At 48.8% G+C, this 14,770-nt stretch overlaps 1 protein-coding gene across 1 annotated transcript in view; it reads left to right on the top strand.

Annotated features, from left to right (window-relative positions):
- Positions 1-14,770, top strand: part of MAML2 (mastermind like transcriptional coactivator 2) — a 304,115-nt gene that overhangs the window by 279,790 nt on the left and 9,555 nt on the right. Inside the window, exon 4 of the mRNA XM_030560013.1 lies at positions 12,017-12,128. Coding sequence (XP_030415873.1) covers positions 12,017-12,128 — 112 coding nt within the window. The remainder of the gene's footprint in view (positions 1-12,016; positions 12,129-14,770) is intronic.

Below are 14,770 nucleotides of genomic sequence, written 5' to 3'. Positions count from 1 at the left end.
TCATGGGAAGGGCCATTCACGGTCCAAGAGCGCCTGGGAACTGTGAACTACCTCATAGCATTTCCCAATTCCTAACTAAAGCCCAGAGTGTACCATGTTAATTCTCTCAAGCCTTTCTATTCCAGAGACTTACAGGTTTGTCAGTTTACAGTCCAGGGAGATGATGCTGAGTGGCCTGACGGTGTCTACTATGACGACAAAAAAGACGGTGGCGTGGAAGAGATTTTTTGTACTTACAACTGGGAAACAGGAGATTAGAAAGGCAGGAAACAGAGATCCTCTCATAGCCGAGAGAGAGATAGGCACAAGACAAGAACAAAGGACTCACACACAACTTCCCTCCACCCAGATTTGAAAAAGTCTTGTTTCCTGATTGGTCCTCTGGTCAGGTGTTTCAGGTTACTTCTTTCCAGGTGAAAGAGACATTAACCCTTTGCTATCTGTTTATGACAGGGTGGTATTTGAATCAGGGAGACTTTGAAGGAGCATTTTGACAGTGAGCCCCAATAATGTGTCTTTATGTGATGCATTTGTCCAGGCAATGTTTACTTGCCACCTTGAGTGACCCCTGTAATGCTTGCTTCCTGAGCTTTAATTGTTCCTGAGCAAATGTTCCTGCCTATAGAAACTATGCTTTAATTTTTACAGCAGCTACCATGAGTCTTTCACAAAGGTTTCTCAGACTATAGCACTGTGAGGGACTTGAGCATCTCTCTCTGACCCTCCAGTAACTTTATCATCCACTCCTGTCCATCTGTCATCCACTCCTGCCCCTGCGTCCTCTCCAGGCTATCTGGTCTGCATTTTCATTAACTGTCTCCATCCACCCTCTTGTTTCGCTGTCTGCTGTATCTCTAGACTGCAGCACTTTGTGAAACATTCTCCTTACTCCTACTGGTTCACCTCCTTGTCTGATGGAGGCGCTCTGCTGGTGTGTATGCGTTGGCCCTCAAGGGCATAGCTGCAGAAGCAAAAGAAGCAGTGAACAGACAATATTGTGAGTGAATCATAAAAGTTACATACTCCTCTTCCTCACTGTCCCTTGGCTAACACACAAGTCAGTGCAAGTCCCAAATATGGTGAGTTCAGAGGTGATTGAGAAGGGGGAATGGGCAAGAGGGGATAATTGGTCTGGGTGGTTTGCGAAGAGGGCCTAGGGAGACTGTTCTGAATATTGGCACCCTTTTCCATAGACTGGGGTAATCAAGCCCAATATCTCACTCCTGAGGGTAACCCAGGATGCAGGGGTGCATCTTCTGCATGCGTGTGGCTTCAGAACAGGTCCGTGTGCTGCTCACCTGTGTGACACTTTGGTCCCTGCAGAAATAATTGTCAGTTGGCATGGCAAAGTTTCCTACAGTGGGAGGAGAAAAAAGGCAGATCTACCAAGGAACCTTCGGCAGAGGATTGCAGGGTATCTACATGAAAGTTTCCTAGAGATCTCTGTGGAGGAGTCCCTGGACATCTCAGTGTACATTAACAAACTTTTCCACCAGGGCCCCACTGCATAGCTGTATAGACTCTGTCATTAATTTCTATCCCTTACCCCTCCTCTACCATATAATAAAATAAATGAGACTTCAACCTCCTATCACTGTGCAGTATCAAAGCAAAACGTATGCTTACCAGAGCTTGCCTCTCCTGCTTCATGCGCTCCACAGCCGGAGTCCTGGAACTGGCTAGACCCCTCCAAAGTCAAAAACAGGTCCTGGTTCGCTCTGCCACCAGACAACCCTGTCACATGTGCCACATCCTCCAACTCCACTCCCTCATCTACCAATTCATCCTCAGGGCTGACTCTGCTGGCTGCTGCTTCCTGTCCCTCCGAAGTATCCACGGAGCTCTTGGCAGTAGAGATGGGGTCACTGCTGAGGATGGCGAGCGGCTCCTCATAGAAGCCACATGTCTTTGGTGCTGCACCAAAGCAACAGTTGGCCTCCCTTGCCTTCTGGCACACCTGCCTCAGCTCCTTGATCTTAGCACAGCACTGCTGCATGTCCCTTTTGTGTCTCTTCTCCTGCACGCCACGAGCAATCTGCCCAAGCAAAGCTGTGACTGCACAGCCTCCTCTCCCCACAGACCCGGCAGATCCAACAGCTCCAGTGTATTCCAGGCAGGAGTGCGGAAAGCCAGCATGGTCAGCTGGGAAGATGCTGTGTGAATGGTCCACGCTGAGCAAACAAGAAGAGGAATTTTAAAAGTTCCCGGACCTTTAAACAGGGGAAGGGTGCATGCCCGTGTACCTGCAGGGAAACGGAGTTCAAACTGCTAACCAGAGCGGTCAGGATGGGCATTGTGGGACACCTCCTGGAGATCAGTTAGGACAACATAAGCCAGGGCAGTGTTTATGTTGCTCTAACTACGTCACAGAAAGCTCTATGTTGCTCACCAAGGTGATTTAATTTTGTCACATACCAGGGAGTTTCATTGGCAAGAGGAGCATTTCAGTGTGTACACCTCCACTGTTTGGTTGACGAAAGTTGACTTTTGTCACCAAAACTGTGTAACGGAGACAAGGCCTTATTCTAACTATGATTCTGAAATTTGTGCCCTTTGAGGTTTGCAGATTACTACTTGCCACCTTCTTCAGCTCTGATCAGAAAATCTCTTCTTTTCCTCACTCCAAATATAGCTTATGTTTCAGCTAAAGGAAAGAGTTTGGACAGACTTTGCTGGCAGGTTGACAAAGAGAGCAGGTTGCAGAGCCTCAGAGCTGTTTGGATACAGAGGATGTTCAGCTCCCTTTACTAGCAGATGGTAGGAATCTTCAGAGACCACCCACATGTTGCCTCTGTGAACCTTCAGAGGACACTTCCGCTGCTCACTGGTGTGCACGCTGGGTTGTTAGATGTGAGCAGATTCCTTCTGTCTGAAGTTTTGACGACTCGTGGAGAGTGTCACAACTTGGACTTCTGGTTTTTGGCATGTATTTGTTGGGGGCAAAAGAGAGAATATACGTACCACTTTTCACAAACGGAGCATTATGCCAATAAGCCCAGTTTTTGAGATTATTTTCCCAGCATTTTTTTTAGTGGAGGCTGCTCCTGCTCTGCCTGCCTCAGCCCAGGGCCCATACTATTCCCAAGGATGAAACACAAGTGCAGTGTTTGGCTGTAGTGTGGTACAAATCGCCTGTAATACCCGGCCAAGCCTAAGAAGGATTGGACCTGTTTCTTTGATTTTGGGACAGGCCACTTTTGGATAGCATCCACCTTGGCCCGTAGGGGGTTTATGGTGCCTCGACCCACCTGGTGTCCCAGGTAAGTCACTCTGTTTTGGCCTATTTGACACTTTTTGGCCTTAACAGTTAGTCCGGCCTGCCTGATACGCTCAAAGACCTTTTCCAGGTGTAGTAGGTGTTCGGGCCAGGAGTCTGAAAAAATGGCCACATCATCGAGGTAGGCAACTGCATATTCTCCCAGTCCTGCTAGTAGACCATCTACCAGCCTCCGGAAGATGGCGGGTGCATTTCGCAGCCCAAAAGGAAGGACATTAAATTCATACACCCCCGCATGGGTGACGAATGCTGACCTTTCCTTGGCAGGTTCATCTAGCGGTACTTGCCAGTACCCCTTGGTTAAGTCTATTGTAGAGATGAACTGGGCACATCCCAACTTCTCCAATAGCTCATCAGTGCGTGGCACTGGATAGTTGTCCGGACCAGTTACCGCATTTAGTTTACGGTAGTCCACGCAAAAGCGTATTTCCCCATCTGGTTTGGGTACCAGAACCCCTGGAGATGCCCATGCACTGGTAGATGAGCGGATTATACCCATCTATAGCATGTTCTGGATCTCCCGTTCTATAGCAGCTTGGGCGTGAGGAGACACCCAGTAGGGTGGGGTTCTAATTGGGTAGGCATTACCTGTGTCAATGGAGTGATATGCCCGTTCAGTCCGTCCTGGGGTGGCTGAGAACAATGGGGCGAAGCTAGTGCACAGCTCCTTGATTTGTCGCCGCTGCAGATGTTCCATGGTGGTTGAGAGGTTCACCTCTTCCACGCGACCGTCTTTTTTCCTTTCATAGTAGACACCTTCAGGCCACTCAGCATCATCTCCCTGGACTGTAAACTGACAAACCTGTAAGTCTCTGGAATAGAAAGGCTTGAGAGAATTAACATGGTACACTCTGGGCTTTAGTGAGGAATTGGGAAATGCTATGAGGTAATTCACAGTTCCCAGGCGCTCTTGGACCGTGAATGGCCCTTCCCATGATGCTTCCATCTTATGGGCCTGTTGCGCCTTCAAGACCATAACCTGGTCTCCTACCTTGAAGGAACGTTCTCTGGTATGTTTGTCATACCAGGCCTTTTGCTCTTTCTGAGCATCTTTTAGGTTTTCTTTAGCAAGGGCTAAAGAGTGTCGGAGGGTGTTTTGTAGGTTGCTTACAAAGTCCAGAATGTTAGTTCCTGGAGAAGGCGTAAACCCCTCCCATTGCTGCTTCACCAACTGTAATGGCCCCTTAACCTCATGGCCATACACAAGTTCAAATGGTGAAAACCCTAAACTGGGATGTGGTACAGCCCTGTAGGCAAACAGCAACTGCTGCAGCACTAGGTCCCAATTATTGGAGTGTTCGTTGACGAACTTACGTATCATGGCCCCCAAAGTTCCATTAAACCTTTCCACCAGGCCATTGGTTTGATGGTGGTACAGGGTGGCAACCAAGTGGTTCACCCCATGAGTTTCCCACAGTTTTTGCATGGTCCCTGCCAGGAAATTAGATCCTGAATCTGTAAGGATGTCGGAGGGCCAACCTATCCTGGCAAAAATGTCTGTTAGGGCCTGACACAGAGCGTTAGCCCTGGTGTTGCCTAGAGCTACTGCTTCCGGCCATCGGGTAGCAAAGTCCACGAAAGTCAGTACGTACTGCTTTCCTCTGGGCGTCTTTTTTGGAAAAGGACCCAGAATATCCATAGCTACTCGCTGAAATGGGACCTCAATTATGGGGAGTGGCTGGAGAGGGGCCTTGACCTGGTCTTGTGGTTTTCCCACTCTTTGGCATGCTTCACAAGACCGGACATACTTGGCAACGTCTTTGCCCATCCCCTCCCAGTGGAAGGACTTTCCCAACCGGTCCTTGGTTCTGTTCACCCCAGCATGGCCACTGGGATGATCATGGGCTAAGCTTAAGAGCTTCCCCCGGTACTTAGTTGGAACCACCAACTGTTTTTGCGGCTGCCATTCTTCCCGGTGTCCACCAGAAAGAATCTCCTTGTATATAAGTCCTTGGTCTATAACAAACCGGGATTGGTGAGAAGAGCTGAGAGGTGGTGGGGTGCTCCGTGCCGCCGCCCAAGCTTTCTGAAGGCTGTCATCTGCTTCCTGCTCGGTCTGGAACTGTTCCCTTGAGGCTGGGGTCACCAGTTCTTCCTCAGACTGTGGACTTGGACTTGGTCCCTCTGGAAGCGATGTAGGTGATGGGTTTGTTTCTGTTGCTGGTGAACAGCTCTCCGCTGGTGCACCTGAGGGTATTTCAGGCTCTGGCTGAGCCTCTTGGGTATGGTTGTCTGCTGCTTCTGCCAGTTCAGGCTCGCTGGCGCCCTCTGGCATTGGGGTTGAAGATGGATTTGCAAGCACAGTCGTCAGTGCTGGCAACGGTTCTGGTGCTGGCTACTTTTCCACTTCCTGGTCTGGGACTGGAAGCACTGTGGCTGTGTCCGTTGTTGGCATGGGATCCGGGTCCACTACCTCTGTTTGGGTCTCTGGTAATACAGACGGGGCGTCTGTGGACGGCTCAGGAACAGGAATGGGTCTGGAAGCTTGCCTGATTTGGCTACGTGTAACCATTCCCACTCTCTTGGCCTGCTTCACCTGGTTGGCCAAGTCTTCCCCCAGTAGCATGGGGATGGAATAATTGTCATAGACTGCAAAAGTCCACATTCCTGACCAGCTTTTGTACTGGACAGGCAGGTTAGCTGTAGGCAAGTCTACAGCTTGTGACATGAAGGGGTAAATTGTCACTTGGGCCTTTGGGTTGATGAATTTGGGGTCTACGAAGGATTGGTGGATAACTGACACTTGTGCCCCCATGTCTCTCCACGCAGTAACCTTCTTTCCGCCCACTCTCAAAATTTCCCTTCGCTCCAAGGGTATTTGAGAGGCATCTGGGCCTGGGGATCTTTGGTGTGATGGTGGTGTAATGAACTGCACTCGGTTGGGGTTCTTTGGGCAGTTGGCCTTTATATGTCCCAGTTCATTACACTTAAAGCATGTTCCAGCTGACTGGTCACTGGGTCGAGGTGGGTTACTGGAGACTGGTGAGGTGGAAGAATAGGGTGTCTGTGGCTTTCCTTGGGTTGTAGGTGGGGTCTTTGGCTGCCCTCGGTTGTAGGGTTTATTGTCGGTGTGCCCTCGGGGGTATTCGTTCCCCTTGACTGTAGCTTTCTTGCTTTCTGCCACTTCCATCCATCTGGCTCCAATCTCCCCCGCCTCGGTGAGATTTTTGGGTTTTCCATCTTGTATGTACCGTGTTATGTCCTCAGGAACACCATCCAAGAACTGCTCCATTTGTATGAGGAAGTGCAGTTCGTCCAAGGATTTAACATTGTTTCCTGATATCCAGGCCTCATAATTCTTTCCAACATAGTAGGCGTGTTTGGGAAATGACACATCTGGTTTCCACTTTTGGGTTCTGAAACGCCGATGGGCATGATCCGGGGTTATCCCCATTCTGTATCTGGCCTTGGTTTGAAAAAGTTTATAGTCGTTCATTTTCTCCTTAGGCATTTCAGCTGCCACCTCTGCTAAAGGTCCACTGAGCTGTGGCCTCAATTCTACCATGTACTGGTCTTCAGAGATGCTGTACCCAAGACAGGCTCTTTCAAAATTTTCGAAGAAGGCCTCAGTGTCATCACCTGCCTTGTAGGTGGGAAATTTCTTGGGATGTGGAACTATAATTGGCGAAGGGTTGTTAGGATTGGCTGGAGTATGCTGCCTAGCCTGCACTAACTTCAGTTCATGTTTTCTCTGTTTTTCCCTCTCTTCACTTTCTTTTTGTTGTTTTTCCATTTCTCGGCGGTAGGCTGCCTCTTCTTCTGCTTGTTTTATTTTGTGGGCCAGCTCTTCTTGTAGTTTCCTTCTGTGGGCTGCCTCTTCTTCTTCTTGTTTTCTTTTGTGGGCTGCCTCTTTGGCTGCTTGTTCTCTTTTGTAGGCTGCCAGTTTGATGTTTTCTTCCTTTTCTTTCAGCTCCACCTCTTTTTCTCTTTTTTCCAGTTGTCGCCTGTGGTCTGCTTCTTTGATTTGTTCTTCTGCCTCCCTTTTTTCCTTGGAAGTCATGGTTACTGTTTTCTTGTGTTGGGGTGCCCTCTGGTGTTTATTGTCTGAACTGCAGGTTCTCTGTTGCCTCCTGGGGTCTGCCTAGCAACAGTGCCTTTTTTTTCTCTAGCTAATCTTTTAAATGTAAAGTAAACCAGAAAAACCACTTTATTTGCATGTGTATTGTGCTGGGTACTTGACTCTCAATGGGAGTGCTATAGTCTAACAAAAGACCCTATGTCACAGCTTAATGGTTCCTTGCTTAATATGCAAGCCAAAAACTGCAAGAGAGAGCAGAAAAAAAATTCTCTCCGGCTCTTTTTAAAACCAAACCCTCTCTGCTTAAAAGCCCCTAGCAGAGAAAAGAAAAATATAATATTCCTACTAGCTTCTGGGTTCTATCTTTATCCCACCGCTCTGCCACCATGTCATAACATTTTTTCCCAGATCTGGACCTTAGCATCCAAAATATGGGTGTTAGCATGAAAACCTCCAAGCTTAGTTACCAGCTTGGACCTGGTAATTGCTGCCACCAGCCAGGAATTATACAGTGCCTAGCTCACTGTGGTCTCCTCAAAACCTTCCCTGGGGGACCCCAAGACTCAGATTCCTCGAGTCTCACAAGAAAGGGGAATAAGCCATTTCCCTTCCCCCTCCTCCCCTCCAGGTGTTCCCTCCCTGGGTTCCTGGAGAGATATACAGAAGCAAGCTCCGTGAATTTAAACCAAGGGATTCTACCCTCCCTGTTTCAAGTCCTGGAAACACAAGTACTGAGAGAGCTAATCTCTCTTCCCCCTCACCCAGAGGGTATGCAAAGTCAGGCTTAGTAAATCTAACACAAAGAGATTTTCCCCCTGACTTCTTCCTCCCACCAATTCCCTGGTGAGCTGCAGACTCAATTCCCTGGAGTCCCCACTAAAGAAAAACTCCAACAGGTCTTAAAAAGAAAGCTTTATATAAAAAGAATGAAAAAGGACATAAAATATAGTCTCTCTATAACGGTGACAATATACAGGGTCAATTGCTTAAGAAAAAAGTGAATAAACAGCCTTATTCCAAAAGAATACAATTTAACACATTCCAGCAACTACACACATGTAAATACAAAAAAACCAATATAAACCTATTTTCTTACTATCCTTGTACTTACAACTTGGAAACAGAAGATTAGAAAGCCTGGAGATAGAAAAATCACTCTTATAGCCGAGGGGGCACAGACCAAGAACAAAGAACAAAGAACTCACACCCAAAACTTCCCTCCACCCAGATTTGTAAAAGCCTTGTTTCCTGATTGGTCCTCTGGTCAGGTGTTTGGTTCCCTGTGTTAACCCTTTACAGGTAAAAGAACATTAACCCTTAGCTATCTGTTTATGACAAGCCTGCTGAGGAGAAAGGGTGAGATTCAGGAGGTAAGGGACAGTAAACACAATTCTAGGGACAACTGTGTGTAAATAAGCATTGCTGATTTAGTAGTTTATTATTATATACAAATACTATAAACAAATAAAGGCGAAAGCCCAAATCCTTCCTCAGACTTGCTGACGCCGAGGCTCATTCCTGGGAGGAGTCATTGGTTGTGAGCTTATGAGTAGCACTCTGGAGACACAGATTTTTAGGTCAAACAAGTTTCTATTTGCTTACACACTCCAGGAGGAGTAGTAGGCCTGGTCTTGTACCATTAAAATCAGTGGGAGTTTTGCCACCATGTTCAATGAGTGTTGGCTCAAGCCCTTAATGAGGACAATGTGATTTGTGCTGTTGACATGGTCAGATTATGAATCTAGCACCTTGAACTTAATGCCTGCAGTGTGGTGGGCTCCCTCAGCAATGCAGGAAGAATTCAGTGCTATGGCCAAGTCTCTTTTCAGGCCTTTTCCTCAGGAGAAAAAAACAAACAGAAGCTCTTCCCTTGGAGCAAACAGGCTGCATCTCTGTCTCCCTGGAAGAGGATACGTCCCTCCCTTTACAGCCCAGGTGAATTATGTGACAAGCAGCCCTTAACCATGTGCTAGCCGTTCCACCCTGTCACAGTGCTCCTCTCTTCTCCCTCTGTCACAGACATGGCCGCAGTGCAGAATCCTCTCCCCACCACAGGGTTTTGGCTTCTTCAGCTCCCAAGGCCATTTTCTTACAGGAGCGTGCACTTTCTGCTACCAGCATCTCTGCGTCATCTCTTAGAGCAGGGGAGGGCAAACCAGAGGGCCGCATCGGGTTTCGGAAATTGTATGGAGGGCCGGTTGGGGGAGGCTGTGCCTCCCCAGCCAGGTGTGGCCCGGCCACCTCCCCAGCCACCTCCCCTCCCCCTTAACCCCCCCCTGCTTCTCGCCCCAACAGGCCCCCCCCCAGACTCCTGCCCTATCCAACCCCCCCATTCTCTGACAGCCCCCCCCGGGACCCCGGCTCATCCACCACCCTGCCCCTGGAACTCCTGCCCCTAACTGCCCCCCATCATCCCAGCCAACCCCTTCTCTCATTCTTGACTGCCCCCCCCAGGACCCGTACCCCATCCAACCACCCCTTCTCCATCCAGCCACGCAGCACAGAGACCAGGTCAGGCCGGGCTCTGCAGCTGTGCTACCCCAGGAGCTCACAGCCCCACCGCCCAGAGCATTGTGCTGGTGATGGGGTGAGCTGAGGCTGTGGGGGAGGGGGAACAGCAGGGGAGAGGCGAGGGGGAGAGCCTCCTGGGGCAGGAGCTCAGAGGCCGGGCAGGAGGGTCCCGCAGGTCAGATGTGGCCCGCGGACCATAGTTTGCCCACCTCTGTCTTAGAGGCATGGGCTTTCCCAGGGCACACCTCTTAGGAGGATAAGACTGACGGGCTCGGTACAAGGGCTACAGCCAGAAGGTGGAACACAGAGGGGATTTCATCAGGGGTGTGGTCTATGCAGAACAGCGCAATGGAGAGGAAGGAGGAGGATGGAAAGGATTGACATTGGAAAGAAGAGAAGAGTAGGAAGGCTGAAAGTAACAGGCTCAAACTTTAGTTCCCAAACCTCAGTTTTTCAGTTTCTTGCTTTTTCTTCTTCGAGAAGAAGCTAGTATTATTTTGGTTATTTATTCATATTGTAGCAGCGCCCAATGTCCCCAGTTCGGATCACGGCTTGATGGCATTAGACCCGGTGCAGACTCATAGTCCCTCCTCCAAACAGCTTCTAATCTAACGTTATATGGAACTTGTTCTTTGAGACAAATTTTATTCCAACAATAGCGATCACCACGTTAAATAACTGGTAACATGCAGTTTTGTTGGCTGCATTTGACATCATTCAAGCAGCATGGGTCTGTAATGCTGTTTTCGCCCTTTAGCTATACAACAGTCCAAGCAGTGCCCAGGCATAAATAAGAGCAGAGCAAGGGACTTTTTACAGAGAGGGTTCTTGTCATTTGTTACATACAGTAAGTTATTAGTTATTTGTATAGCAGCAGTGCCAAAAGGGTCTAGTCAAGGATTGGGCCCCCTTCTATTTGGCGCTGTACACACACAGACAGAGCGAAAAGACAATGCCTGCCCCCAAAGAACTTGCAATCTAAGCATAAGATGAGTGACAAGCAGATGCAACAAACTGATGGAGAAGCACAAGGCAATAGTGAGACAGTTTTAATTATCATGACAAATAGCAGTCACTGCACACCAACTGCGTAGCCATGGTCGGGTTTTTTTGTAGGCATTGCAGCAGAGGGGAGTTTTAAGGAAAGATGGATAATTGTAGTGGCTTTATGGATTTTTACAGGGAGCTCCTCCCAGCTATAAAGGATTTCCTTGTCAGGCTGTTGCTTGGACAACATAGAGGCCACTGAATGCATTATGCGCCGCCCATGATGTTCTGTCCTGACTCAAATCTGGCACATTACCATGTAGAATGTCTGTGTAGGATGGGTCTGTGTTGATGCCATCCAGCCATCATGTTTCAGGGCTTCCAGAGGATCTTTTGCTTCCACTGAGTCAAAGTCGAAGCTGATTCTCAGTGGAAAGAAGGTAGGCTTTCAGAGCAGACGACCATACCACTGTAGAGAGTGTTGGGCTACTGTCTGAGAGAGTGGGACTTGTTTAGTTAGAAAATAGATCTCTTCATTTGATAGGAGTTTATACCATTTAATGCTTTTGATCATTTTGAGATGCTGCATCTGAATGGTGGCCAACTTCTTTTCAATCTTGACTGTGAGGGGCCATGTTTCAGTCCCATACATCAGAATACTGACTACTGAAGCATTATATATCCCCCACTTCATCTCACCACTTCTCAGGCTGTTCTGGTCTTGATGAGGCACACCATTACTGATGACACATTTGCCGTGCAGTCTTCAAGTTCTTACTCTATGCCGATGTATAAAAGAGTGACGTATAAGGGGTGATAGGAGAGAAAGCTCATTTAGACGATGAGTCAAAAACCCCATTGCTTACTGGGCGCCCTGAAGTTAATGGAGTTATACTCACTTATGCCATGGGTGAATTGGACTGAGGCAGAGTTTTCAGAGTTAGTGGTACACAAAATAATGAAAAACAGATGACTAGACTGCTGGAGCTTGAAGTAGCACACTGTAATTTTAATGGGAGTAGAACCAGACTCAAGCCCATTGAAATCAAAGGTAAGACTTCCACTGGCTTTAATAGATTGGCCCCTAAAGAGCAATATCAACACTTTGGTTAGCTCTACCGCTGTGGCAGGGTGGGGCAACGGGAAGGAACAGCTTCCACTTTCTAAGTGCAAGTAGAAAGCAAACCAAGTAACATATTTCCATTTCTGCTCTAATTCTCTAGGAGAAAATCGCTCCTCAAGATCAATTGAACAGACACTTGACAAGGCCACCACCAGATTACAAAGACCAGAGAAGGAATGTGATCAGCATGCAGCAAGCAAACCAGTATTCTGGTAAGCATACTTAACCAAACAGAAAACCATGGTTATGAAGACTATCCAGACAGCCCCGGCAAGTACTGACAGGATGGGCCTGATTCTCTGTGTAGTCACTTACGTCAGTGCAAAAGCACGTGCCAAGTGGGTGTAAAATGCCACCATTCTGATTTGGCAACATTGTACACCCACCTTGCACTAGTGTAAATAACTGTACATGGAGTAATGGAGAATAATGTCTTGAAGGTTCCTCCACCCTCAGGAAATGTTCAGGGAGAACCGTTCGGATTGAAACACATCTCCCCCTGCAGGTTCCACAGGTCGCTCCTATACTGTACATTTCTAAAACCTCAATATTATAGCTATGGCATTATTGAAAAATGCTGATTAATAATAATAATGGGAATTAGCCAGTATTTCGTACAGTCTGGTATCAAGTATCTGACATTGGCCAATACCAGTTGCTTCAGAGGAATAGGCAAGAAACCCCCTTAATGGAAGAATCTACTCAACAATAGGCGGTTGGTTTATGTCTTGAAATCTGAGGGCCTATATCCTTAATTCATTGATTTTTATCCTATCTGACATAATTATGGATGATCTCAATAACCATTTAACCATCTACTCTTTTTTTGAAGCTTTGGCCCCAATGATATCTTGTAGCAATGAGTTCCACAGGTCAGTTAGTGTTGTGTAAAAACAAGTTCTTTTGATTCATTTTAAATTTGATGCCTTTCATTTTCCTTGCCCAAACTAACAGAGATAATTAGCAATATTCCAGAATAATCCCTTTGTGCCAAGTCCTTTCTTCAGTGGGAGTTGTGCCTAATAAGGACTAAAGATGAATGAATTTGGACTTTTATTCTGTTTTTGTCCCCACAGCAATGGAATAAGAAAAAGATACAGGGAGAGGAGGGCAGGACGTAAGGAAAATGCAGCAGACAAGATTAGAGTGGGATTTTATTCTGAAGAATGACCCTGTAAAAACAGGATTGTGGGCTTCGGTAGCATTTGCCTTTCAGTGATCTCCATATCTAACGTGCTGAGTTCACAAGTAAAAAGGACTTTATTTTCTAACTGCCTGCCTTGTAAACTCAGTTTGGGATCTGAGAGTCCAGCTGGGTTCTTTCCTTCCCATATGTCTACTTCAGTAACAAAGTTCTTCAGGTCAAGTTATGCCCTTAGTGACATTTGCTCAGATCCATTGTCTTCAGCAAGTTTTCACAGGTGTCAGTGACTCAAATTTAGCAAACAGTTCTGTCACAAGGTGTACCTGCCCTTTAGTGCCCTCTGTTGGCACGGCCGGCTCCAGGGGTTTTGCCGCCCCAAGCAGACCAAAAAAAAAAAAGCTGTGATCGTGATCTGCAGCAATTCAGCGGGAGGTCCTTCGCTCCGAGCAGAAATGAGGGACCCTCCGCCGAATTGTCACCGAATACCTGAACGTGCCGCCCCTCTTTGGAGTGACCGCCCCAAGCACCTGCTTGCTAATCTGATGCCTGAAGTCGGCCCTGCCTGTTAGTCAAGTCTGGCATTGTACAGAGGGTCTCCCTGCTTCAGTCTCCCTTGGTGTAATCACGGAATTCACCAAGGCTTTACTTAGGGAACAATACCCTTTCTGAGGGATCTATTTTATTAACCAAAGACCCAATGAAAATACAAGCAAGTTTTCAGCTAATGTCTTTGTGGGTTGACAAAGTCAGTCTCAGTTTATCCATTCCCACCTGTATCCACCACTCCCCTTCTGAAGTGTTCTCTGAGTTTGGGTCCCTTCCCTAGAACCAGGTCTCGTTCCATTATCGGAAAGAATCCTTCCCCAGAGCCGGGGTCTGCAGAGATGTGTCAGCCAGGGCCGGCTTTAGGCCAATTCGACCGATTCCGGGTAAGAGGGCCCTGCGCCTAAGAGGGGCCCCGCGCCTTAGGCACCTTTTTAATTTTTTTTTAACTTACCCCAGTCCCCAACTGCGGTCTGCTCTGGGGTCTTCCATGGTCCCGCTCCTTTGAGCGAAGCGCCGGCGGGAGCGCGGCGTGGCCCCGCTCTCCCAGCTAGAGCTCCAGCCGGGGTGGCGGGGCTTGCCGCACTCCAGCCGGGGCTCCAGCCGGGAGAGCACAGCGGCGGGGCTTGCCACACTCCGGCCGGGGCTCCAGCCGGGAGAGCACGGCAGCGGGGCTTTGCCGGTCTCTGGCTGGGGCTCCAGCCGGGAGAGCGGGGTGGCGGGGCTTTGCCGCTCTCCGGCCGGGGCTCCAGCCGGGAGAGCACAGCGGCGGGGCTTTGCTGCTCTCCGGCTGGGGCTCCAGCCCAGAGAGCAGGGCGGTGGGGCTTGCCGCGCTCCGGCCAGGGCTCCAGCCGGGAGAGTGGGGCGGCGGGGCTTTGCCGCTCTCTGGCCGAGAGAGCGAGGCCGCGGGACTTGCCACGCTCCAGCCGGAGTTCGGCAAGCCTGGCGACTCTGGCTGGAGCGCGGCAAGCCCCGCGACCCCGGCTGGAACTCTAGGCCCTTTAAATAGCCCCCAGAGCCCTGGGGCAGTGAGGGGCTCCGGGGGCTATTTAAAGGGCCCGGGGCTCCAGCTGCCTTTGCCACCCCGGTCCTTTAAATAGCTGCCGAAGCCCCGCCTCCCCCATGCATTCCCCAGCGCTCCCGCGGCTATGTAAAAGGTCCGGGGCG

This window comes from Gopherus evgoodei, chromosome 1, assembly GCF_007399415.2.
Source record: "Gopherus evgoodei ecotype Sinaloan lineage chromosome 1, rGopEvg1_v1.p, whole genome shotgun sequence".
Lineage (NCBI taxonomy): Eukaryota > Metazoa > Chordata > Testudines > Testudinidae > Gopherus > Gopherus evgoodei.
This window is presented reverse-complemented; position numbering and strand designations above follow the sequence as displayed.